The sequence below is a fragment of the Hyla sarda genome, chromosome 10 (assembly GCF_029499605.1).
Source record: "Hyla sarda isolate aHylSar1 chromosome 10, aHylSar1.hap1, whole genome shotgun sequence".
NCBI classification, from domain to species: domain Eukaryota; kingdom Metazoa; phylum Chordata; class Amphibia; order Anura; family Hylidae; genus Hyla; species Hyla sarda.
In genome coordinates, this window is record NC_079198.1 from 28,117,704 (window position 1) to 28,144,564 (window position 26,861).

General features: G+C 46.9%; 1 protein-coding gene across 1 annotated transcript in view; it reads left to right on the forward strand.

The window, feature by feature from the left end:
* Positions 1 to 22,607: 22,607 nt before the first annotated feature.
* LOC130293191 (circularly permutated Ras protein 1-like) overlaps positions 22,608 to 26,861 on the forward strand; it is a 72,393-nt gene continuing 68,139 nt past the window's right edge. Inside the window, exons 1-2 of the mRNA XM_056541693.1 lie at positions 22,608 to 22,701; positions 26,447 to 26,517. Coding sequence (XP_056397668.1) covers positions 22,608 to 22,701; positions 26,447 to 26,517 — 165 coding nt within the window. The remainder of the gene's footprint in view (positions 22,702 to 26,446; positions 26,518 to 26,861) is intronic.

The window sequence follows — 26,861 nt, forward strand, 5'->3', positions numbered from 1 at the left end:
TGTTTATATTATCATAACTGCCGTTAATCTTGATTCTGGTTTCTGAGCTGCATGTTAGTATGCTATATCCTGCTCTGTTTCTATTCATATATCTGCTTGTTGGTTCCGTTATGTTCCTGACTTGTTTCCCAACATGTACAGCTCTGTTTGTTTTGTTTGACTCGTATGCCCATGCACTTTGGTGCAAGGAAGGGACCGGCTCCAAGTTGTCGATCCGTCATTTAGGGCAGATGGGCAAGTAGGCAGGGTCAGTGGTTTATAGGTACAGTTTAGGGATCACTTCTCCCTGACACCCCTCCCCCCTGTTCATGACAATACAGCTATTAAACATAAAAATTACAAAACATTTACGTCTACAACAAAAAAAAGCAGCATTTCCTTATTTGTCCTGTATACACTGCAGTGGCATTATACAAGGTGAACACGTACAGAGTCACAATATCCCTGTAAGAGGTTTTTTTACGTGTGGATCTGAAAAAGTGATATATTTACTAAAATGGCCAAGAGGTAGGGCATACATTGGACAAACAAGTAGAATAAAAATTAAGACTGACAGAACATAAATCAGCAATAAGAAAAATCTTACAAACTAACATAGAAAGTGAGTCAACGAAATATAGAGAAACTACCATAGCAAATCCCTTGGGTTAGGAACACAAGGTTACTGAAGTAAAATGTTAAAAAATACAACCTGTAGGTCTGAATGAGACCATGAATCAGAGACGTCTATTACAGTGTGAGACATTCTGGATAACGGAGCTAGAAGCGATTTATCTGTTAGGATCAAATTAAATTTGCAGTTTTAAAGCATATTCATACCTATGATTGTATAACATTGTAAAGTTATTTAGGTGCTTATAGAACTGTATTGTTATCTGGGGGATAGAAAGGTATATACAAAAACTTGTGATGAATTGAAGTTGTGCTGATATTATATAGTGGGATAGGTCTGACTACGCATGAGGAAGGGAGCGGACCCTGAAACCTTGCGTCAAACCCTGATGTCTACTTTGTAGCGATTAGACCTGGGCTTGCATTGTATGCTCATGGTATTTTATGCTATTATATGTAACATTTTTGAAAGAAAAGCTACAATATGAAAACTAAAAAGAAGAAAGAATGAATACAACTAACCATAAGTGATTTTTGTGCTTGTCTGAAATACTTTTGTGCCGTAAAATGCTATAGCCCTAGGAAACTTGGACTGATTGTATTGAGGAGCCGATAAAGCGCCACAACATGGCGGAGGCATTACCGAACATACGTATCTAACATCTGATAGGGACAAGTGTCAGCTACCTGTAATGTTCAAGCATCCTGCTAGGAAAGAAAGACAAAACTGACCACCTAACAGACTCCCGACCAGATCCACTAAATATGTTTAGACACCCAAATATTAATATCAGACCCCAGACCAGACAGACTATCTCTGTAGTGATTAAACTGAACTGTATTTTGAGGGACATAAACATCTAATGTATGTATAAAATAAAATGCCCCCTAAAAGAGCTGCTGCAACATAGACACGTGAGGACAACATGTATATAAAAATACACAAAGAGCTAGTATTATAGGGCCCTGACACCGCCAGATATCGGGACATTGGTTCAAAGTATTTAGTTGAATTTATAGGACAGTATTACTTTGAATTTATCATTAGGATACAGCATAGTGTTTGTGTTTTAAATGCTGTGTCACGAGAAGGAGGAAGAAGAAGTTTATAAGAGACAGGATTAATTTGACACAAAATTTTGAAAGGACCAAGATAGCGTGGTCCCAACTTGTAGCTAGGGACACGGAAGCGGACATATTTAGCGGAGAGCCATACCTTGTCTCCAGGGGAAAAAACGGGGGGAGCTCTTCTTTTCTTATCCGCGAACCTCTTCATGCGTGAAGAAGCCTGTAAGAGAGAATTTTGGGTCTCTCTCCATATAATGGAAAGGTCACGAGAAATTTCATCCACAGCGGGCAGACCAGAGGGCAAGGGGGTAGGGAGGGGGGGAAGAGGGTGACGGCCGTACACCACGAAAAATGGGGATTTGGAGGAAGATTCAGAGACCCTGAAGTTATACGAGAATTCGGCCCATGGAAGGAGATCTGCCCAGTCATCCTGGCGGGAGGAAACAAAATGTCGCAAATAATCACCCAAGATCTGGTTAATTCTTTCTACTTGTCCATTGGACTGGGGATGATATGCAGAGGAAAAATTTAATTTAATCTTGAGTTGTTTACAGAGAGCCCTCCAGAATTTAGACACGAATTGGACACCTCTATCCGAGACAATCTGCGTAGGCAACCCGTGAAGACGAAAAATGTGTACAAAAAATTGTTTAGCCAACTGAGGCGCAGAAGGAAGACCAGGAAGAGGGATGAAATGTGCCATTTTGGAGAATCGATCAACGACCACCCAAATAACAGTGTTGCCACGGGAAGGGGGTAAATCAGTAATAAAATCCATACCAATCAGAGACCAAGGCTGTTCGGGGACAGGCAGAGGATGAAGAAAACCAGCGGGCTTCTGGCGAGGAGTCTTATCCCGGGCACAGATAGTGCAGGCTCGCACAAAGTCCCCAACATCCGTCTCCAGAGTCGGCCACCAATAGAAGCGGGAGATGAGTTGCACAGATTTCTTGATGCCCGCATGACCTGCGAGATGGGAGGAGTGACCCCATTTGAGGATTCCGAGGCGTTGGCGTGGAGAAACAAAGGTCTTTCCTGGAGGAGTCTGCCTGATGGAGGCAGGAGAAGTAGAGATCAGGCAGTCAGGTGGAATGATGTGTTGCGGAGGGAGATCAACTTCTGAGGCATCCGAGGAACGAGAGAGAGCATCGGCCCTAATGTTCTTATCGGCAGGACGAAAGTGAATCTCAAAATTAAATCGGGCAAAGAACAGAGACCACCGGGCCTGGCGAGGATTCAGCCGTTGGGCAGACTGGAGGTAGGAGAGGTTCTTGTGGTCGGTGTAGATAATAACTGGAAATCTTGATCCCTCCAGCAGATGCCTCCATTCCTCAAGTGCTAACTTAATGGCTAGAAGCTCTCGATCCCCGATGGAGTAGTTCCTCTCCGCTGGAGAGAAGGTCCTAGAGAAAAAACCACAAGTGACAGCATGCCCGGAAGAATTTTTTTTGTAGAAGAACAGCTCCAGCTCCCACTGAGGAGGCATCAACCTCCAATAGGAAGGGTTTGGAAGGGTCAGGTCTGGAGAGCACGGGAGCCGAAGAAAAGGCAGACTTGAGTCGTTTAAAGGCGTCTTCTGCTTGAGGAGGCCAGGACTTGGGATCAGCATTTTTTTTGGTTAAAGCCACGATAGGAGCCACAATGGTAGAAAAATGTGGAATAAATTGCCTGTAATAATTGGCGAACCCCAAAAAGCGTTGGATAGCACGGAGTCCGGAGGGGCGTGGCCAATCTAAGACGGCAGAGAGTTTGTCTGGATCCATCTGTAGTCCCTGGCCAGAGACCAAATATCCTAGAAAAGGAAGAGATTGGCATTCAAACAGACATTTCTCAATTTTGGCATAGAGTTGGTTGTCACGAAGTCTCTGAAGAACCATACGGACATGCTGGCGGTGTTCTTCTAGATTGGCAGAAAAAATTAGGATATCGTCCAGATATACAACAACACAGGAGTATAACAGATCACGAAAAATTTCATTGACAAAGTCTTGGAAGACGGCAGGGGCATTGCACAGTCCAAAGGGCATGACCAGATACTCAAAGTGTCCATCTCTGGTGTTAAATGCCGTTTTCCACTCGTCCCCCTCTCTGATGCGGATGAGGTTATAGGCGCCTCTTAAGTCCAATTTAGTGAAGATGTGGGCACCTTGGAGGCGATCAAAGAGTTCAGAGATGAGGGGTAAGGGGTAGCGGTTCTTAACCGTGATTTTATTAAGACCGCGGTAGTCAATGCAAGGACGTAGGGAGCCATCTTTTTTGGACACAAAGAAAAATCCGGCTCCGGCAGGAGAGGAGGATTTACGGATAAAGCCCTTTTTTAGATTCTCCTGGACGTATTCGGACATGGCAAGAGTCTCTGGGGCAGAGAGAGGATAAATTCTGCCCCGGGGTGGAGTAGTGCCCGGGAGGAGGTCGATAGGGCAATCATAAGGCCTGTGAGGAGGTAGAGTCTCAGCTTGTTTTTTGCAGAAAAGTCCATATAGGCCTTAGGGAGACCGGTTACAGGAGGAACCACAGAGTTACGGCAAGGGTTACTGGGAACCGGTTTTAGACAGTTCTTGGAACAAGAGGACCCCCAACTCTTGATCTCCCCAGTGGACCAATCCAGGGTTGGGGAATGAAGTTGAAGCCAGGGAAGTCCAAGGAGAATTTCTGAGGTGCAATTGGGGAGGACCAAAAGTTCAATCCTCTCATGATGAGATCCGATGCTCATAAGAAGGGGCTCCGTGCGGAAACGTATGGTACAGTCCAATCTTTCATTATTTACACAATTGATGTAGAGGGGTCTGGCGAGACTGGTCACCGGGATGTTGAACCTGTTGACGAGAGAGGCCAAAATAAAATTTCCTGCAGATCCAGAGTCCAAGAAGGCCACAGCAGGGAAGGAGAAGGCAGAGGCAGACATCCGCACAGGCACTGTAAGACGTGGAGAAGCAGAGTAGACATCAAGGACTGTCTCACCTTTGTGCGGAGTCAGCGTACGTCTTTCCAGGCGGGGAGGACGGATAGGACAATCCCTCAGGAAGTGTTCGGTACTAGCACAGTACAGGCAGAGGTTCTCCATACGGCGTCGTGTCCTCTCTTGAGGTGTCAGGCGAGACCGGTCGACCTGCATAGCCTCCACGGCGGAAGGCACAAGAACAGATTGCAGGGGACCAGAGGAGAGAGGAGCCGAGGAGGAGAAACGCCTCGTGCGAACAGAGTCCATATCTTGGCGGAGTTCCTGACGCCTTTCGGAAAAACGCATGTCAATGCGAGTGGCTAGGTGAATAAGTTCATGTAGATTAGCAGGAATTTCTCGTGCGGCCAGAACATCTTTAATGTTGCTGGATAGGCCTTTTTTGAAGGTCGCGCAGAGGGCCTCATTATTCCAGGACAATTCTGAAGCAAGTGTACGGAACTGTACGGCATACTCGCCAACGGAAGAATTACCCTGGACCAGGTTCAACAGGGCAGTCTCAGCAGAAGAGGCTCGGGCAGGTTCCTCAAAGACACTTCGGATTTCCGAGAAGAAGGAGTGTACAGAGGCAGTGACGGGGTCATTGCGGTCCCAGAGCGGTGTGGCCCATGACAGGGCTTTTCCGGACAGAAGACTGACTACGAAAGCCACCTTAGACCTTTCAGTGGGAAACAGGTCCGACATCATCTCCAGATGCAGGGAACATTGGGAAAGAAAGCCACGGCAAAACTTAGAGTCCCCATCAAATTTATCCGGCAAGGATAAGCGTATCCCAGGAGCGGCCACTCGCTGCGGAGGAGGTGCAGGAGCTGGCGGAGGAGATGACTGCTGAAGCTGTGGTAGTAACTGTTGTAGCATAACGGTCAGTTGAGACAGCTGTTGGCCTTGTTGCGCTATCTGTTGTGACTGCTGGGCGACCACCGTGGTGAGGTCAGCGACAACTGGCAGAGGAACTTCAGCGGGATCCATGGCCGGATCTACTGTCACGATGCCGGCTGGCAGGTAGTGGATCCTCTGTGCCAGAGAGGGATTGGCGTGGACCGTGCTAGTGGACCGGTTCTAAGCCACTACTGGTTTTCACCAGAGCCCGCCGCAAAGCGGGTTGGTCTTGCTGCGGCGGTAGTGACCAGGTCGTATCCACTAGCAACGGCTCACCTCTCTGGCTGCTGAAGATAGGCGCGGTACAAGGGAGTAGGCAGAAGCAAGGTCGGACGTAGCAGAAGGTCGGGGCAGGCAGCAAGGATCGTAGTCAGGGGCAACGGCAGAAGGTCTGGAAACACAGGCAAGGAACACACAAGGAACGCTTTCACTGGCACTAAGGCAACAAGATCCGGCAAGGGAGTGCAAGGGAAGTGAGGTAATATAGGGAAGTGCACAGGTGATTACCCTAATTGGAACCACTGCGCCAATCAGCGGCGCAGTGGCCCTTTAAATCGCAGAGACCCGGCGCGCGCGCGCCCTAGGGAGCGGGGCCGCGCGCGCCGGGACAGAACAGACGGGGAGCGAGTCAGGTAGGGGAGCCGGGGTGCGCATCGCGAGCGGGCGCTACCCGCATCGCGAATCGCATCCCGGCTGGCAGCGGGATCGCAGCGCCCCGGGTCAGAGGACGTGACCGGAGCGCTGCAGCGGAGAGAGTGAAGTGAGCGCTCCGGGGAGGAGCGGGGACCCGGAGCGCTCGGCGTAACATGCTGCCATTATGTGGGTTGTATATGACAATGTACTATATGGTGGTATTACATCTGTTGAATTTATATGAATGTGATTTTTAAGATGTAAATGGCAGTCAAACATGTAAGATTGCTTAAAGGGGTACTCCGGTGAAAACCTTTTTTCTTTTAAATCGACTGGTGGCAGAAAGTTAAACATATCTGTAAATTACTTCTATTAAAAAATCTTAATCCTTCCTGTACTTATTAGCTGCTGAATACTACAGAGGAAATTCTTTTCTTTTTGGAATGCTCTCTGATGACATCACGAGCACAGTTCTCTCTGCTGACGTTATTATAATAATAATAATAACGCTTTATTTAGTGTTGTCCTTAGTGGGATTTCAAACCAAGCCCCCAGCACTGCAAGACAGCAGTGCTAACCACTGAGCCACCATGCTGCCCATAGCATACATGTGCTATGCATGGTTGATAAAATGGGCAGAGATGTCAGCAGAGAGCACTGTGCTCTGTAGCATTGTAGCAGCTAATAAGTACTGGAAGGATTAAGATTTTTTAATAGAAGTAATTTACAAATATGTTTAACTTTCTGCCACCAGTTGATTTAAAAGAAAAAAGGTTTTCACCGGTGTACCCCTTTAAGGATATGTCTCTTCATAAACTCATACTCCTGGATTGTCTAGGCTTGTATGTTAATGAAATCCAGACAGCAGTGGGTATTTTCCTGATGGGACCTTCTGGGCATTTGCAGAGAATTGGATATATTATTAGAACAACCCCGCTTACAAAGAGAACAAGCCCTATAAACCAAGGGGCTCAAACTGGTGGCCCTCCAGATGTTGCAAAACTTCAACTCCCAGCATTCCCAACAACCATTAGCTGCAGCAAATGGCTGTCCGGGCATGTCCAGGCATGCTGGGAGTTGAAGTTTTTCAACATCTGGAGGGCCCCCAGTTTGAGACCCCTGATGAGGGCCCCAGATAGCTCAACAGCTATCATATGTGTTAGGCCAGCTTTACTTTTCACCAAGATCTTGGGATATCCATGGCAGATGTTGATTAAGGGTACGTTCACACTACGTAATTCTCGCAAAATTCCACGGTGTGAACTAAACATTAGTGTGAATGGGTCTCCGCGAGACACGTTCGCACTGCGGAATTTCAGCGGCGGACGATTCCGTTGCTGAAATTGTTCTGCGCAAAGAAAGAACATGTTCATTCTTTGTGCGGATTCCGCGAGCACTGCATAGCCATCAATGGTGATGGCTCAGTGCCCCGCGGCTCTAGCGCCGAAGTATTTTCGGCAATGGCCGCCAGATGGAATCTCCGCTCGCTGAATTCAGCGAGCGGAGATTCCACAGTGTGAGCGCACCCTAAAGAGGACCTCTGGCTAACTTCCAATTACACAATTACACAGCTTAGGATGCCCTGATCACACACCTTTTCACAGTTTCCTTATACGCCTTTGTGTTCCTGAGATATGTACAATGTTCACACCCCTGACTGTCTAACCCACCCATTACCTGATATTCACTCACTTTTTTTTAATTAAAGGAGAAGCATCACAAAAATGTATTCCCTATGCAAAGGTGTATCGCCACTGGTTCGTGCAGGGTCGACACGCTCCATTCCTGGAGAGAGCCAGAGTCCCGCTGGGATCCCCTGCTATCTAGAACCTATCCCCTTTCCTTTGGATAGGGGATATGTTTTTGTGCACGATACTTCTTTAAGTTCACGATTATCTGACTGAACTGTCAGACAAATTATAGACCCTCATATCTAAGGAACAAAAGGGCATATCAAGAAACTATAAAAGTTATGTGGTCAGGGAATCCTAAGTTATTTAATGACAGTAAAATCTCAATTTGTTTGGTTTGGCCACGCCTTCAAGGGGTTGTCCGGTAAAATTAATTATTTTTCTATTGTCCTCAAGCTGCTTAAAGGGGTACTCCGGTGGAAAACTATTTTTGAAATCAACTGGTGGCAGAAAGTTAAACATTTTTGTAAGTTACTTCTATTAAAAATCTTAACCCATCCTGTACTTATCAGCTGCCGTATGCTCCACAGGAAGTTGTGTAGTTTTTTCCAGTCTGACCACAGTGCTCTCTGCTGACACCTCTGTCCATGCCAGGAACTGTCCAGAGCAGAAGATGTTTGCTATGGGGATTTACTCCTACTCTGAACAGTTCTTGACAAGGACAGAGGTGTTAGGAGAAAGCACTATGGTCAGAATGGAAAGAACTATACAACTTCCTCTGGAGCATACAGCAGCTGATAAGTACTCGAAGGATTAAGACTTTAATAGAAGTAATTTACAAATCTGTTTAACTTTCTGGAACCAGTTAATTTGTAAAAAAAAAATATGTTTCCACCACAGTACCCCTTAAAATATGAAACACTCACCTTCCTCAAGACAGCCCTTCATCTTGGAGCCAGCCGAAGCTGTAGAGGTGATGTCACAGCGCCACTCAGCCAATCACTGGCCGCAGAGGTGTCCTGCCTCAGTCAGTGATTGGAGCAGCACTATCATTTCCCCCAGATGTAGATAGTATGCTCTGCAGTGTCGTGTCACAAGCTGCCAACAGAGCGCCAAATTCCGGAGCTACGAAGGAGCGGATGAAGGTGATTTAAAGTGTTTATTATTTTATTAGGCAGGATGGAGATAATAGCAAAATAATACATTTTACTGGGCAACCAATTTAAAGGGGACGTCCAGTGGTGAAAAAACTATCCCCTATCCTAAGGAAAGTCAATTAAAGGGGATTCCCACATCCTGGCCCTTCTTGAATCAAAGAGCAGCTTTTACCCTGGAGGACCCATGCAGTTGTACAATACATTGACAACTCCTTGAGTTTGATCGAAACCAAGTAATACATAATTTCCCCTGTGGGGGCGCTGCATGTGAATTGTACACTTGTTGCCAGGTTACCTTTCAGATTATAGCTCATCACTTAAGGTCTTTGAAGCAAAAAAAAAACCTTATCTAAAAACCTATGTTAGTATATTTCTATAAAACTGTCTAAGAAAAAGAGAGTGGCCAAAAAGAACAACTCCTATGAAACATCCAATGTTTCTTCATTTAAATGGGCACTGTCTTGAAAACAAAAAATTGATATGTTGTAGTACTTAAGTACTACAACATATCTCTAATATAGTTTAATTAAAAAAAGTGATTTTAAAACAGTTTAAAATCACTTTTAAATTCGGCCACTAGGGGTCGCCCTCCTAGTGGCTGAATGCATTCTGCAGTGACGTCACTACAGAATTTCGACTCATTTCAGCCGGGCAAATGAGTCGAAATTCATTCACTGCACGCTGGCTTCCTGTCTGTCAATCAAACAGGCAGGAAGCCAGCGCAGTAAAGTCCAGGAGCAGCCGCCCTGGCCGCAGCAGGCACGCAGCCTGTACCTCAGCCCAGTTGGAGTCTGCACTCTCTCTGCAGACTCCGGTAACTGAATTGGATTCCCCGGCACGTCCTGCATCTGGATTCCCCGTTTCTCCGCAGCTCGCCGCGCAGCGCAGAGTTCTCGGTCCCGGCTTCTTCTCCCCATCTGAGCGACCGGAGGGGGGTGGGGGCGGGAGGTTGGTATGACTGGGTGCCTCCAGTTGTTTCCCCACTACAACTGCCAGCATGCCCTGTAAGCCAATAGGGCATGCTGGGAGTTGTAGTTGTGAAACAGCTGGAGGCACCCTGTTAGAACTAAGGGCGGAAGTCCCCCCCCCAGCAGGCATCATTGACGTGGTGCCTGCTGGGGAAGTCTGCCTGGTAGTGAGCACACTACCAAGCAGACAAAATGGTATTTATTAGTCAATAAATATAAAAAAAAAAGGCAGGGAGGGGGTTAGGGATAGAAGGGCAATAGGCAGGGACAGAAAAAAAAAAGAGGGTTGGTAGGAGCTACCCTTTAAAGAAAACACGTTTTTCTGGTCTTCTGGGTGAGAGGCCTTGAACATTACTAAACTATTTCCTGGATGTCTATGGTCACAAATAAAGAGTGTTTTACATGTTTGTCATGTATCTAGTTTTTGTGCAATAATTGTTGTTCCTTTTATAGAAATCCAACTTGTCAGAGGTTTTGGCAGATAGAAAGTTTGACTTTTCAGTGAAGGAAATATAATATAATATACTGCTTAAGGAAATAGCCTGCAAGCCATGTATTTGTCTACATTCCTTTTGACATAGACCTGTCACACTCCCAGCGGGTGCTAAAAAATCTATTCCAGTAAATGCTATAGTGTAATGTTTTACTCAACGTAAATCCTCTTTCCTTTAATCCAAAACAGCAGCATCAATGGGGAAGTGTCTGTCTTCCTGCAATGATAGGACAGATGAATTAATTAACCATTTAGTTGCACAGCCTATATAACACCTACTACTCTATAACCTCACTGTGTACTTCTAGCGAATACAATCCTCAAGGTCTGCTGTACAACAGTTTTATTGGGTGGGAAATATGTGCTGCTGCGTTGGACTAAAGGAAAGAGAATTTATGGAGAAAAGAAATTGCACTTTCCTTTATGTCCTACAGCAGTAGCACCAATGGGGATTTAGAAATTAACCATTGCAGGAGTGGTAGTTTTGCACCACAGACTGCAGTACCATTTTGATAGGCCATCTAGGTGAGGACATCAGCTGTCCTGAGTCACCACATGTGTTATTTGTGGAAGCTGCTAGACATCAACATTAGCAGTGTAATCCAGGTTCTGTCGGGCCAACAAGGGCAGATGACAATGACTTAGGCCTATTTGTATTCTTGTAGGACCTTTAGGATCATTGGTATAGGCAGAAAAACATTCTATACATTCTATTCCCTAAACATTCTATTCTCCTTAGAATTTCTGGCTGATGCCATGTACCACACATCTTCATCATTTGACAAAGACAGTAGTGTAGGTTCTCGGATCCTGAATAGCATATAAGATCTTTTGCTTTTCTTGTGGAAGAGACATAGACATAGTCCCGGTGTCTAACAGAAACCCCATATACTGGCTCAACTTAGCTGGACAAAGAGGGGATTTCTCTTGGTAGACTATCCATCCCAGGATATAAGGAACCAGGGTTGGTGCAAGGATTTTTGCAACTATAGGCAAAAGCTAATTTGGGACTTTGCCCATTGACCTGCCCCACCTTACTACTGGGGTAACATACTGTAACAAACCTCCTCCTCATGTAATCACCTTACTACTGGGGTGAAATACTGTAACAAACCTCCCCCTTATGTAATCACCTTACTACTGGGGTGACACACTGTAACAAACCCTCTCCTCATATAATCACCTTACTACTGGGGTGACATACTGTAACAAACCTCCCCCTTATGTAATCACCTTACTACTGGGGTGAAATACTGTAACAAACCTCCCCCTTATGTAATCACCTTACTACTGGGGTGACACACTGTAACAAACCTTCTTCTCATGTAATCACCTTACTACTGGGGTGAAACAATGTAACAACCCTCCTCCGCATGTACTCTCCTTACTACTGGGGTGACACTCTGTAAGAAACCCCCTCCTCATGTAATCTCCTTACTACTGGGGTGACACACTGTAACAAACCCCTCCTCATGTAATCACCTTACTACTGAGGTGACACATTGTAAGAAGCCTCCTCTTCATGTAATCTCCTTACTACTGGGGTGACACACTGTAACAAACCTCCTCCTCATGTAATCACCTTACTACTGGGGTGACACACTGTAACCAACCTCCTCCTCATGTAATCTCCTTACTACTGGGGTGACACACTGTAACAAACCTCCTCCTTGTGTAATCTCCTTACTACTGGGGTGACACACTGTAACAAATCTCCTCTTCATGTAATCTCCTTACTGCTGGGGTGACACACTGTAACAAATCTCCTCCTCATGTAATCTCCTTAATACTGGGGTGAAAATTTGCTGTTAAGACTTCACCGAATTTGCTTAACCAGCCCTTCTTCCAGATAGGAAAAGATATTGTAATACCTGAATCTTAGGCCAGTGACAATGCAGCAACCACTTTGTTAAATGTATGCAAATGAGAAGAATCCTGAAAGGTAGAGGACTGGAGGTGCAGCAGGTTGTCTTTTGTTCAGGCTCTTGTGTGGGGATCTGCAATTGTTTCTGCAAACAGGGATGTCCAGGTATGTGTCCTCTCCAGGAGTTGAAAGGCCAAATGAAAGGTTTTCATATAAAGTTTTTCCCTTTTGGATGAACCCACACTGGCCTTCTGTCGGTATCAGGAGCCCAACTTGTGGTTTGTAGAGATCACTGGGAGAATGGTCTCTATGCAGATAAACCTTCTCTCTTCTGACTGCTAGAAATCTGTTTTATTTAAAAAGTACCTGTCACCAAATAAACTATTCTAAACTAACTCAGGCTATGTTCCCTAACTACTCCTAACACCCCTCCGACCCTTAAAAAAAATTCAGAGCTTTAAAAAGCTGTGTATTATACCTTTATTCTTGCTCTAGCAGGAGAAAGTGGGCATTTCACAGCAGGCATGACATCACTGAAGCCTGCTGGGGGCCACTTCCGCCCTCACATGGTTGCAGTGCTGTGATGAATAGAAGATCTCAAGTTCTGTGCATCTTCAGTGAGGCTCTTTGCAGCTTTCAGTGAGGCTCAGTGCAGAGAAACACTTCCTGAGTTTGGTCTCCTGTCAGGTCTGGAGGAGACCAAACTCACTGTATTATTTGTGATAGGGAACAGAACAGAGCCACCTAGTGGCCGTTTTTTCTATTACATTTTTAACATATTTATGTTGATAATTTTAAAAGCAAGTGAATGGGAAAGTGTCTGCTAATTACCGAGGAACACTATATAAAAGTTGTATTTGGTGACAGGTACTCTTTAAGGGAGAGACTACCCTTTCTTATCAGAAAAAAAAGACAAAAAGTAGCCTAATACAGAGAACGGCAACAGAAACAAAGGATCCTGAGTGTAAAATGTAAGATGCAACAAAACGACTCACAATAAAACATATAAGGTTAGGGTCACACTTAATGCATCCGCAGCGTGAAATCCGCTTCAGATTCTGCTACGAACATCTGTCACGTAAAATCTGCTGCGCTAAAACGCCCCTCTCCCAAACATCACCGGCTTATGACTGACACACAGAACTACCCGGCTGCAGCCCTGTGTGTGCAGTAGGGTTTGGAGGCAAGTCCCAGGACACCAATGTAAGTCAGTAAAACAAGCTCCCTGCCTCTAGCCAGCCAGCCAACAACTTCGAAGCTTACTTCAGCAGCAGATTTTAGGTGACAGATGCTCATAGCAGTATCCACAGTGGATTTTGCGCAGCATAAAATATGCTGCCTATGAGGTATGTTTGACCATAACCTAAAGCTTAAAAAAAAAAATGTCACCAATTCTTCCGAGCCACGACTGTTTTCAATAGGAACCTGAAAAAAAAGCTAAAAATAATACTGATAATAACTTCCCGCCAGTATGACTATGCAGGCACAGAGTTAAAGGCGTACTCCGGTGCTCCAGCATTCTGAATATTTAGTTCAGAACGTTTGGAGCCGGAGGCCGTGATCGTGATGTCCCAGAGACAAGGGGCGTGGCCGTGACATCACGACCACTGCCGCAGGTACCCGACATTTGTTTAGAACGCCAGGTGCTGTGGGAGATGGCGGGGGGCCCCAGCAGCGGGACCCATGCAATCAGACATCTTATGCCCTATCCTTTGTCTAACAGGGGAGTACCCCTTTAAAGAGACAAAAGGGAAAGGAATAGATTGATCCCTTCCCGAAAGCCACCTGTCCCAGAGGAGAACAGAAAAAAAACACAGTGAAACAATGGAGTAGTAGATGTTATATAGGCTATGAAATTAAATGGTTAATTGATATAATCTGTCCTTTCATTGCAGAAAAATAGAATCTTCCCCATTGGTGGTGCTGCTGTAGGACATAAAGGAAATACATATTTTGTTGTTTTTCTTTCTTATTTGAGTCACAGCTGATGATCGTTCTGTGATTTAGTTATTACATCATTTTCTGCACTTTCTGGTTGAATTGATATTTATTTGTGCATTCAAGGACAGGTTCCAAAAGAATGCCAACATTGCAGTCTACTAACAACTACAGCTTGTTTATTGAGTAGACACATAAAATCATAGAAATAAATGATCATAAAAGGGTTTTAGTCAATGGGGCCACTAATAATGAAGCCATTACAGGCTGTCTCCAGGCTGGGATCCCCAATGATCAGCTGTAATTTGTAGGGAACACTGGCAATACAGGGGAAATGAAGCATTACATAGCCCCCTTTACAATCAATGGTCTTTCCATATGCAGTGGTCCCTCAACTTACAATGACCTCAGGTTACAATTGGGGAGATTTATCAAAATCTGTCTAGAGGAAAAGTTGCTGAGTTGCCCATAGCAACCGATCAGATCGCTTCTTTCATTTTTCAGAGGCCTTTTCAGAAATTAAAGAAGCGATCTGATTGGTTGCTATTGGCAACTCAGCAACTTTTCCTCTGGACAGGTTTTGATAAATCTCCCCCACTATTTCCAACATACAATGGTCTTTTCTGGAGCATAGAAACATGAAACCAGAGTCAACATCCAATGCTATGGACAGTCCAGATCTGCGAAATGTGTCAATGGCTGGAAGAACTGACCAATCAGAATGGGCATTCACTGGTAAAACACCTGTATTAGTGAAGTGCATGCACCTACTGGCTGTCTGGTAGCGCCCCCCTACAGTACAGGGAGGTATTACATGTTCTGTACTACTCTTTACCTGTGCCAGGGTTAGCTGCTCCTTTGGATACCAAATGAGGGTGGCTCCATGTTACTTTTTTGGGACAGTGTGTGTGTTACGCCGAGCGCTCCGGGTCCCCGCTCCTCCCCGGAGCGCTCGCTACACTTCCCTCACTGCAGCGCCCCGGTCGGTTCCACGGACCCGGGGCGCTGCGTTACTACCTCCGGCCGGGATGCGATTCGCGATGCGGGTAGCGCCCGCTCGCGATGCGCACCCCGGCTCCCGTACCTTACTCGCTCCCCGTCAGTTCTGTCCCGGCGCGCGCGGCCCCGCTCCCTAGGGCGCGCGCGCGCCGGGTCTTTGCGATTTAAAGGGCCACTGCACCGCTGATTGGTGCAGTGGTTCCAATTAGTGTTTACACCTGTGCACTTCCCTATATCACCTCACTTCCCCTTCACTCCCTCGCCGGATCTTGTTGCCCTAGTGCCAGTGAAAGCGTTCCTTGTGTGTTCCTTGCCTGTGATTCCAGACCTTCTGCCGTTGCCCCTGACTACGATCCTTGCTGCCTGCCCCGACCTTCTGCTACGTCCGACCTTGCTTCTGTCTACTCCCTTGTACCGCGCCTATCTTCAGCAGCCAGAGAGGTTGAGCCGTTGCTAGGGGATACGACCTGGTCACTACCGCCGCAGCAAGACCATCCCGCTTTGCGGCGGGCTCTGGTGAAAACCAGTAGTGACTTAGAACCGATCCTCTAGCACGGTCCACGCCAATCCCTCTCTGGCACAGAGGATCCACTACCTGCCAGCCGGCATCGTGACAGTAGATCCGGCCATGGATCCCGCTGAAGTTCCTCTGCCAGTTGTCGCTGACCTCACCACGGTGGTCGCCCAGCAGTCACAACAGATTGCGCAACAAGGCCAACAGCTGTCTCAACTGACTGTTATGCTACAACAGTTACTACCACAGCTCCAGCAATCATCTCCTCCGCCAGCTCCTGTACCTCCTCCGCAGCGAGTGGCCGCTTCTGGAATACGACTATCCTTGCCGGATAAATTTGATGGGGACTCTAAGTTTTGCCGTGGCTTTCTTTCCCAATGTTCATTACACTTGGAGATGATGTCGGACCAGTTCCCCACTGAAAGGTCTAAGGTGGCTTTCGTAGTCAGCCTGCTGTCTGGAAAAGCCCTGGCTTGGGCCACACCGCTCTGGGACCGCAATGACCCCGTCACTGCCTCTGTACACTCCTTCTTCTCGGAAATTCGAAGTGTCTTTGAGGAACCTGCCCGAGCCTCTTCTGCTGAGACTGCCCTGTTGAACCTGGTCCAGGGTAATTCTTCCGTTGGCGAGTATGCCGTACAGTTCCGTACCCTTGCTTCAGAATTATCCTGGAATAATGAGGCACTCTGCGCGACCTTTAAAAAAGGCCTATCCAGCAACATTAAAGATGTTCTGGCCGCACGAGAAATCCCTGCTAACCTACATGAACTCATCCATCTTGCCACTCGCATTGACATGCGTTTTTCCGAACGGCGTCAGGAGCTCCGCCAGGATATGGACTCTGTTCGCACGAGGCGTTTCTTCTCCCCGGCTCCTCTCTCCTCTGGTCCCCTGCAATCTGTTCCTGTGCCTCCCGCCGTGGAGGCTATGCAGGTCGACCGGTCTCGCCTGACACCCCAAGAGAGGACACGACGCCGCATGGAGAATCTCTGCCTGTACTGTGCTAGTACCGAACACTTCCTGAAGGATTGTCCTATCCGTCCTCCCCGCCTGGAAAGACGTCCGCTGACTCCGCACAAAGATGAGACAGTCCTTGATGTCTACTCTGCTTCTCCACGTCTTACTGTGCCTGTGCGGATGTCTGCCTCTGCCTTCTCCTTCTCTGCTGTGGCCTTCTTGGACTCTGGATCTGCAGGAAATTTCATCTTAGCCTCTCTCGTCAACAGGTTCAACATCCCGGTGACCAGTCTCGCCAGACCCCTCTACATCAATTGTGTAAACAATGAAAGATTGGACTGTACTATACGTTTCCGCACGGAGCCCCTTCTAATGTGCATCGGATCTCATCACGAGAGGATTGAACTGTTGGTCCTCCCCAATTGCACTTCTGAAATCCTTCTTGGACTTCCCTGGCTTCAACTCCATTCCCCAATCCTGGATTGGTCCACTGGGGAGATCAAGAGTTGGGGGCCCTCTTGTTCCAAGGACTGCTTAAAACCGGTTCCCAGTAAACCTTGCCGTGTCCCTGTGCTTCCTCATGTAACCGGTCTCCCTAAGGCCTATATGGACTTTGCGGACGTTTTTTGCAAAAAACAAGCTGAGACTCTACCTCCTCACAGGCCTTATGATTGTCCCATTGACCTCCTCCCGGGCACTACTCCACCCCGGGGCAGAATCTATCCTCTGTCCGTCCCAGAGACTCTTGCCATGTCTGAATACGTCCAAGAAAATTTAAAAAAGGGCTTTATCCGTAAATCCTCCTCTCCTGCCGGAGCCGGATTTTTCTTTGTGTCCAAAAAAGATGGCTCTCTACGTCCTTGCATTGACTACCGCGGTCTTAATAAAATCACGGTTAAGAACCGCTACCCCCTACCCCTCATCTCTGAACTCTTTGATCGTCTCCAAGGTGCCCATATTTTTACCAAACTGGACTTAAGAGGTGCTTATAATCTCATCCGCATCAGACAGGGGGATGAATGGAAAACGGCATTTAACACCAGAGATGGACACTTTGAGTATCTGGTCATGCCCTTTGGTCTATGCAACGCCCCTGCCGTCTTCCAAGACTTTGTTAATGAAATTTTTCGTGATCTACTATACTCCTGTGTTGTTGTATATCTGGACGATATCCTGATTTTTTCTGCCAATCTTGAAGAACACCGCCAGCATGTCCGTATGGTTCTTCAGAGACTTCGTGATAATCAACTCTATGCCAAAATAGAGAAATGTCTGTTTGAATGCCAATCTCTTCCTTTTCTAGGATACTTGGTCTCTGGCCAGGGACTACAAATGGACCCAGATAAACTCTCTGCCGTCTTAGATTGGCCACGCCCCTCCGGACTCCGTGCCATCCAACGTTTTTTGGGGTTCGCCAATTATTACAGGCAATTTATTCCACATTTTTCTACCATTGTGGCTCCTATTGTGGCTTTAACAAAAAAAAATGCCGATCCCAAGTCTTGGCCTCCTCAAGCGGAAGACGCCTTTAAACGACTCAAGTCTGCCTTTTCTTCGGCTCCCGTGCTCTCCAGACCTGACCCATCTAAACCCTTCCTATTGGAGGTTGATGCCTCCTCAGTGGGAGCTGGAGCTGTCCTTCTACAAAAAAACTCTTCCGGGCATGCTGTTACTTGTGGTTTTTTTTCCAGGACCTTCTCTCCGGCGGAGAGGAACTACTCCATCGGGGATCGAGAGCTTCTAGCCATTAAATTAGCACTTGAGGAATGGAGGCATCTGCTGGAGGGATCAAGATTTCCAGTTATTATTTACACCGATCACAAGAACCTCTCCTACCTCCAGTCTGCCCAACGGCTGAATCCTCGTCAGGCCAGGTGGTCTCTGTTCTTTGCCCGATTTAATTTTGAAATTCACTTTCGGCCTGCTGATAAAAACATTAGGGCCGATGCTCTCTCTCGTTCCTCAGATGCCTCTGAAATTGAACTCTCTCCTCAACACATCATTCCTCCTGACTGCCTGATTTCCACTTCTCCAGCCTCCATCAGGCAAACTCCTCCAGGAAAGACCTTTGTTTCTCCACGCCAACGCCTTGGGATCCTCAAATGGGGTCACTCCTCCCATCTCGCAGGTCATGCGGGCATCAAGAAATCTGTGCAACTCATCTCTCGCTTCTATTGGTGGCCGACTCTAGAGACTGATGTGGTGGACTTTGTACGAGCCTGCACTATCTGTGCCCGGGATAAGACTCCTCGCCAGAAGCCCGCTGGTTTTCTTCATCCTCTACCTGTCCCCGAACAACCTTGGTCTCTGATTGGTATGGATTTTATTACTGACTTACCCCCATCCCATGGCAACACTGTTATTTGGGTGGTCGTTGATCGATTCTCCAAAATGGCACATTTCATCCCTCTTCCTGGTCTTCCTTCAGCGCCTCAGTTGGCTAAACAATTTTTTGTACACATTTTTCGTCTTCACGGGTTGCCTACACAGATCGTCTCGGATAGAGGCGTCCAATTTGTGTCTAAATTCTGGAGGGCTCTCTGTAAACAACTCAAGATTAAATTAAATTTTTCTTCTGCATACCATCCTCAATCCAATGGACAAGTAGAGAGAATTAACCAGATCTTGGGTGACTATTTACGACATTTTGTTTCCTCCCGCCAGGATGACTGGGCAGATCTTCTACCTTGGGCCGAATTCTCGTATAATTTCAGAATCTCTGAATCTTCCTCCAAATCTCCGTTTTTCGTGGTGTACGGCCGTCACCCTCTTCCCCCCCTCCCTACCCCCTTGCCCTCTGGTCTGCCCGCTGTGGATGAAATTTCTCGTGATCTTTCCACCATATGGAAAGAGACCCAAAATTCTCTCTTACAGGCTTCTTCTCGCATGAAGAGATTCGCAGATAAGAAAAGAAGAGCTCCTCCCATTTTTTCCCCTGGAGACAAGGTATGGCTCTCCGCTAAATATGTCCGTTTCCGTGTCCCGAGCTATAAGTTGGGACCACGCTATCTTGGTCCTTTTAAAGTTTTGTGTCAAATTAATCCTGTCTCTTACAAACTTCTTCTTCCTCCTTCTCTTCGTATCCCTAATGCCTTTCACGTCTCTCTTCTTAAACCTCTCATCCTCAACCGTTTTTCTCCTAAATCTGTTCCTCCCACTCCTGTTTCCGGCTCCTCGGACATCTTCTCTGTCAAAGAGATTCTGGCCTCTAAAAAGGTCAGGGGAAGAACTTTTTTTTTAGTGGATTGGGAGGGTTGTGGTCCAGAAGAGAGGTCCTGGGAACCTGAGGACAATATCCTGGACAAAAGTCTGATCCTCAGGTTCTCAGGCCCCAAGAAGAGGGGGAGACCCAAGGGGGGGGGTACTGTTACGCCGAGCGCTCCGGGTCCCCGCTCCTCCCCGGAGCGCTCGCTACACTTCCCTCACTGCAGCGCCCCGGTCGGTTCCACGGACCCGGGGCGCTGCGTTACTACCTCCGGCCGGGATGCGATTCGCGATGCGGGTAGCGCCCGCTCGCGATGCGCACCCCGGCTCCCGTACCTTACTCGCTCCCCGTCAGTTCTGTCCCGGCGCGCGCGGCCCCGCTCCCTAGGGCGCGCGCGCGCCGGGTCTTTGCGATTTAAAGGGCCACTGCACCGCTGATTGGTGCAGTGGTTCCAATTAGTGTTTACACCTGTGCACTTCCCTATATCACCTCACTTCCCCTTCACTCCCTCGCCGGATCTTGTTGCCCTAGTGCCAGTGAAAGCGTTCCTTGTGTGTTCCTTGCCTGTGATTCCAGACCTTCTGCCGTTGCCCCTGACTACGATCCTTGCTGCCTGCCCCGACCTTCTGCTACGTCCGACCTTGCTTCTGTCTACTCCCTTGTACCGCGCCTATCTTCAGCAGCCAGAGAGGTTGAGCCGTTGCTAGGGGATACGACCTGGTCACTACCGCCGCAGCAAGACCATCCCGCTTTGCGGCGGGCTCTGGTGAAAACCAGTAGTGACTTAGAACCGATCCTCTAGCACGGTCCACGCCAATCCCTCTCTGGCACAGAGGATCCACTACCTGCCAGCCGGCATCGTGACAGTGTGTACTGTACAAGATCCTGAAGAAGCTCCTGTCCTCTACATAGACAGTGATTTACAGCTTACATGAGCTCTTTCTTACTTTTATATGTAAGGATTTGCTTTATCTGTATTAGTTATCTACTTATTTTTCTTCAATCCTCACTTTTTCCTATTTGGATGACATTCTGGGGCTTCAGAACCAATTTCCAGGTTTCTATAGAGCAGGTGTCTCAAACTCCCAGCCCGCGGAACAAAAGTTTGTGGCCCGCACCAGGTATATGTAATTTGTATTGCCCGACGCCCGGGACATGCAGTTCTGGGCGCCGGGCAGGTAACTTCTTCAGGCATTTAGCCCTGCTTCGGGCAAGCAGCACTAAATGCCGGAAGGCTTCATTTACCCCGCCCTCCTCCTCCTCCCGGTCTCCGGTTGGCCGGCCGGCCCGAGTCTGATGGGGGACGTCGCTCATGTGATGTCCCTCCACAGACCCCCACAGGAGGACGTCAGTGACGTCACTTGTCAGGCCGCCGCCGGAGAGGAGAAGCGCAGCGCAGGACATGTAAGTGTGTCTATGTGTGTGTGCGTGCATGTGTGGGTGTCTGTGTGTGTGGGGGTGTCTGTGTGTGTCTATTTGTGTCTGCATGTGTGGGTGTCTGTGTGTGTGTGTGAGTGGGTTGGGGTTGGGTTGGGGGGGAGTGGGGGAAACGACAATGCTACCTAATATGGGGAACCTGCTACTACCTAATGTGGGGAACCTGCTTCTACCTAATGTGGGGAACCTTCTACTACCTAATGTGGGGAACCTGCTACTAGCTAATGTGGGGAACCTGCTTCTACCTAATGTGGGGAACCTGCTACTACCTAATGTGGGGAACCTGCTTCCACCTAATGTGGGGAACCTGCTTCTACCTAATATGGGAAACCTGCTACTACCTAATGTGGGGAACCTGCTACTACCTAATGTGGGAAACCTGCTTCTACCTAATGTGGGGAACCTGCTACTACCTACCTAATGTGAGGAAACTGCTACTACCTACCTAATGTGAGGAACCTGCTACTACCTAATGTGGGGAACCCCCAGAAGTAGCACCCCCATCATCCGTCAGCTCATGCTATTACCACACGGGGGTAGGGAGAATGGGGGGGTTGCTGGTGGATGATGAGGGGCACATGATGGGGGGCATTATATGTAAGGGACGCATGATTGGGGGCATTATATGTAAGGAGACACATGTAGCCGAGCCTCAACCAGCTGCTACCTCCAGTGTCCCCCAGATAATTTGAGTTTGAGACCCCTGCTATAGAGTTATAGTCTCAACATACAATGGTTGTTCTGGGACCAATTCATATGGTAACTTAAAGGAAATTTGTCATCAGTGTCACCTGCACTAACCTGTCGGTATTAAAAAATTTGGCGTCCAAAAATTTTTTTTTGTTGTCACCATATTGGATTTTTTTTTGCACCAAAAGTGCAGATTTTGGCGCCATATTTTACATACCCAAAAATTCTGGTGGAAGAATCTCATGAAATATTCCATGATTACTAGCTCAATCAAGCGATAACTGTATAAATAAAACATTTCTAGGGCTTAAAAGAAATCTGTCACCAGTGTCACCATAACAAAACCTGTCAGTACTGACAGATAGTGCAGGTGACACTGATGACAATGGTTCTCACCTTGTCCCATTCCGTGGCAGGGATCTCCTGTAATCTTCTCCGTTAGCTCCGCTCCGGGCACCCGGCTTGGGGCACGGGCGGGGCTAACTGACGTCACTGCTGCTGTTCTGTAACAGCGGGACCCAGCAGGGAGCAGCAGTGGTGACGTCACTAAGCTCCGCCCACGCTCCAAGCCGCTGCTGCTCTCTGCAGTATCTCGCAGCGGTGATGTTAGTAATCTCCGTCCGTGCCCCAAGCCAGCTGCCAGGACTGGAGCTAACGGAGGAAATTACCGAATATCCCCACCACGGAACGGGACAAGGTAAGTACCTTTTTCATCAGTGTCACCGACAGATTGGTGCAGGTGACCCTGGTGACCGATTTCCTTTAAATGTGAGTTCAGGTGCAGTGACCATGAAAAAATAAAAAAAATATATAATTTTTTAAAATAACATTTTCCAATAATAATTATTTATTTTTCAATAATTGATGAAATAACACCTTTTCCCCCAAAAAAAAACCTAAAGAAAAAAAAAAAAAAAAAAAAAAACTACGACCATTTCTGTGATTTTTACACTGGCAAAAAGCTGTGAAATTTTCTATGTAAAATGGACTCTCACCTCTTTGAAAATATAATGTAAAACATTAAATTTACATAGCCACACCCACTTTTGTAAAACTAGTGTGACTAGTGTAAACCTTGGATAATTCTCATGTAAAACACTTTGAATATCTGATGTGAACTTTTTCGCGCCAAAATTTTGGTGCGAAACACAAGATTTTTGACGTGAAGAGTTTTGAATATGACCCCTCTGTGTTAATATGTGGTCTCCCCTCTCTGAATATAAGGGTTGAGTTATGGGGTTGAATTATTTGTCTATGTATGTCCTGCTTATAGAATTTGGGATGTACGGATGTATCCATGGTTATCTTGAACATCATTGATTTATGTTGTAATATTCTAATGGATCAGAGATTATTGATATGAGAAGAAATGTTGAAATTAGGTTTATGCAACGTGTTAGGATTATGTACAGTGGTCCCTCAACATACGATGGTAATCCGTTCCAAATGGACCATCGTTTGTTGAAACCATCGTATGTTGAGGGATCCTTGCAATGTAAAGTATAGGACAGTGGTCTACAACCTACGGACCTCCAGATGTTGCAAAACTACAACACCCAGCATGCCCGGACAGCCAACGGCTGTCCGGGCATGCTGGGAGTTGTAGTTTTGCAACATCTGGAGGTCCGCAGGTTGAAGACCACTGATATTGGAGGTTATACTTACGTGTCCCCGACGCTCCGGACCGTCACCGCTGCCCTGGATGTCGCCGTCCATCGCTGTCGCCGCGTCCCCGGGGTGTTCCCGACGCTCCAGCAAGGCCTCTGCTTCCCCGGCATCTTCGCTCTCCGTTGCCGCCATCACGTCGCTACGCACGCCGCTCCTATTGGATGACGGGACGGCGTGCGCAGCGACGTGATGACGACGATGGAGAGCGCCGACGATGCAGGGGATCCCGAAGAGGACGCGCCGGAGCCCCGAGGACAGGTAAGTGATCGTCAGCGGGCCACACGGAGCACCGTAAACGGCTATCCGGTGGCAGCTGAAGCAGTCTGCGCTGCCGGATAGTCATTTATGCGATGGCCCCGACATAAAAAAGCATCGTATGTTGATGCTGCCTCTGAGAGACCATCGTATGTTGAAATGATCGTATGTCGGGGCCATCGTAGGTCGGGGGGGTCACTGTATCTCATCTTCAGAAATGCACAAAAATATCCTAATGCAGCAGCCTTAAGATGACGCTGACCACATCTGTATCTACATTGATCTTTGCCCTTATAGATGACTGCATAAATTTGTATCCAACCTTATGCAACACAGTATAGGAATAATAGGAATAGTAATAGGACATAATAGGAATTTATAGCACCATATGTGCTCACTATACAGCATAGTTACCATAACTTGACAGCATCTGCCACCTATAGGCACACACCTAGTATGATCAGAAATCCGGCTTGGGTACTACCTCATGGTTTGGCATTTTTATAGGTTTACATGTAATTCATGTGTTGGTACATGAAGGCACCTTTATATGATCAGATTATAGAAAATTCATGAATTCAGCTTTGTTACATAGTTAGTACGGTCGAAAAAAGACATATGTCCATCAAGTTCAACCAGGGAATTAAGGGGTAGGGGTGTGTGGCGGGACCCCCACGATTTGTGCTCTTTCTTTTTTAGTGTCGCTATCATTTAGAAAAAATTCAGACAGACAAGTCAAAATATTTATTGCCATCTTATCCCCCGGTCCAAAGTATGGGGGATAAGATGTTTGATCGTGGGGGTCCCGCCGATGGGGACCCCCACAATCTCCGGGTCGGCAGAGATGGCATCCAGAATACGAAAACTTGTACAAAAAAGAAGGTTGCAGCAGCACTCTTGGTCAAAAAATGGAGGATTCCGCAATCGTGACGTCGTACCGTGTCCCTCCATTCATATCTATGGGAGGGAGCGTGACGGCTAGTACGTAGCCGTCACGCCTACTCCCATAGACATGAATGGAGGGGGCGTGGCAGCTGTAGTCACCAGTCATCCAGCACGGAACGGAGTTCGCTCCATACATGGATGACTGGGGTGCCAGCCCGGAGATCGCAGGGGTCCCCAGTGGCGGGACCCCCACGATCACACATCTCATCCCCTATCGCTTGAACAGGGGATGAGATGTTTTTTGGCGGAGTACTCCTTTAACCTGTTCAGGACGTAGGGCGTATGCATATCGTAGGGCGTATGCACGATCTTTACTGCTGCCCTTCTAGTGGTTGCCAAACTGCAACTCCCAGCATGCCGGAAGTTGTAGTTTTGCAACATCTGGAGGGTCACAGTTTGGAGACCACTAATACAGTGGTGTCCAAACAGTAGCCCTCCAGATGTTGCCAAACTACAACTCTCAGAATGCCTAGACTGCCCAGGCATGCTGGGAGTTGTAGTTCTGTAACATCTGTCCCTTCAGATTTTGCAATTTTCATGAAAATTTAGAAAATTCCTGCTTTACTTTGAAGCCCTCTAATTTTTTCAAAAAGTACAAATATGTCCATTTTATGATGCCAACATAAAGTAGACATATTGTATTTGTGAATCAATATAAAATGTATTTGGAATATCAATTTTCCTTACAAGCAGAGAGCTTCAAAGTTAGAAAAATGCTAAATTTTCAAAATTTTCATGAAATTTGGGGATTTTTCACCAAGAAAGGATGCAAGTAACGACAAAAATTTACCACTAACATAAATTAGAATATGTCATGAAAAAGCAGTCTCAGAATCAGAATAATCGGTAAAAGCATCTCAGAGTTATTAATGCATAAAGTGACAGTGGTCAGAATTGCGAAAAAGGACTGCGTCCTTAAGGTGAAAATGAGCTGCGTCCTTAAGGGGTTAAGCTCACCGCAATTGATGCCACAACTGACAACAACATGCACCAGTTGGAATCACTTGTTTAGGATCCGGCATCCTAGTATCTGGAACCCGTCCAGCCACTGGCGATTAAAGAGGTGCCAGAAAGTTAAACAGATTTATAGATTACTTCTATTTAAAAATATTAATCCTTCCAGTACTTATCAGTTGCTGTTTGTTCAAGAGGAAGTTCTTTTCTTTTTGAATTTCTTTTCTGTCTGACCACAGTGCTCTCTGCTGACACCTCTGTCCATTTCAGGAACTGTCCAGAGCAGAAGAGGTTTGTTATGGCGATTTTCTCCTGCTCTGGACAGTTCCTGAAATGGACAGAGGTGTCAGCAAAGAGCACTGTGGTCAGACAGAAAATAAATTCTAAAAGGAAAGAACTTCCTCTGGAGCATACAGCAGCTGATAAGTACTGGAAGGATTAAGATTTTTAAAAAGGAGTCATTTACAAATCTGTTTAACTGTTCTGGAACCAGTTAATAAAAAAAAAAAATTCCACTGGAGTACCCCTTTAAATTGAGACACCTGATAAATGTGAACTGTTCCATTTAAATGAATAGGATAGGTTCCGTTTCCCTTTGATGCTTTTCTACGGCCCCATAGGGAAGCACTGCCTGACATATGTAAAGGGGCCTTACAATCCTGTATTGTATTCATGGATAGTGCAGCAGCAGGTGAGTGCTTTATGGCAGCTGATATTAATAAGAGACAATGGACAGAGCAGTGTTATTAATTGTAACTCTAGGAAGTGATGGCGCACTGCCAGGGGTCACGTCCTGGTTAAAAAAGTGAGGGAACTCACCCATGATTTTCACTTAACGGCTGGTCCTGCAGGACTCCTGCTAATGGAAATGGTGTTCCTGCTATAGAAAAAGTGCAGGAACTTAGTTCCCATGCGTTCCTGCAGGACTTGAGCCCTGCATACTACTTTCTCCCTCAGAGAATGGTGAGTACAGGGGCTGCATACATAGCCTGTGTACATAATCTACAGTTCTACTATCCGACATTTTCCCTGCAC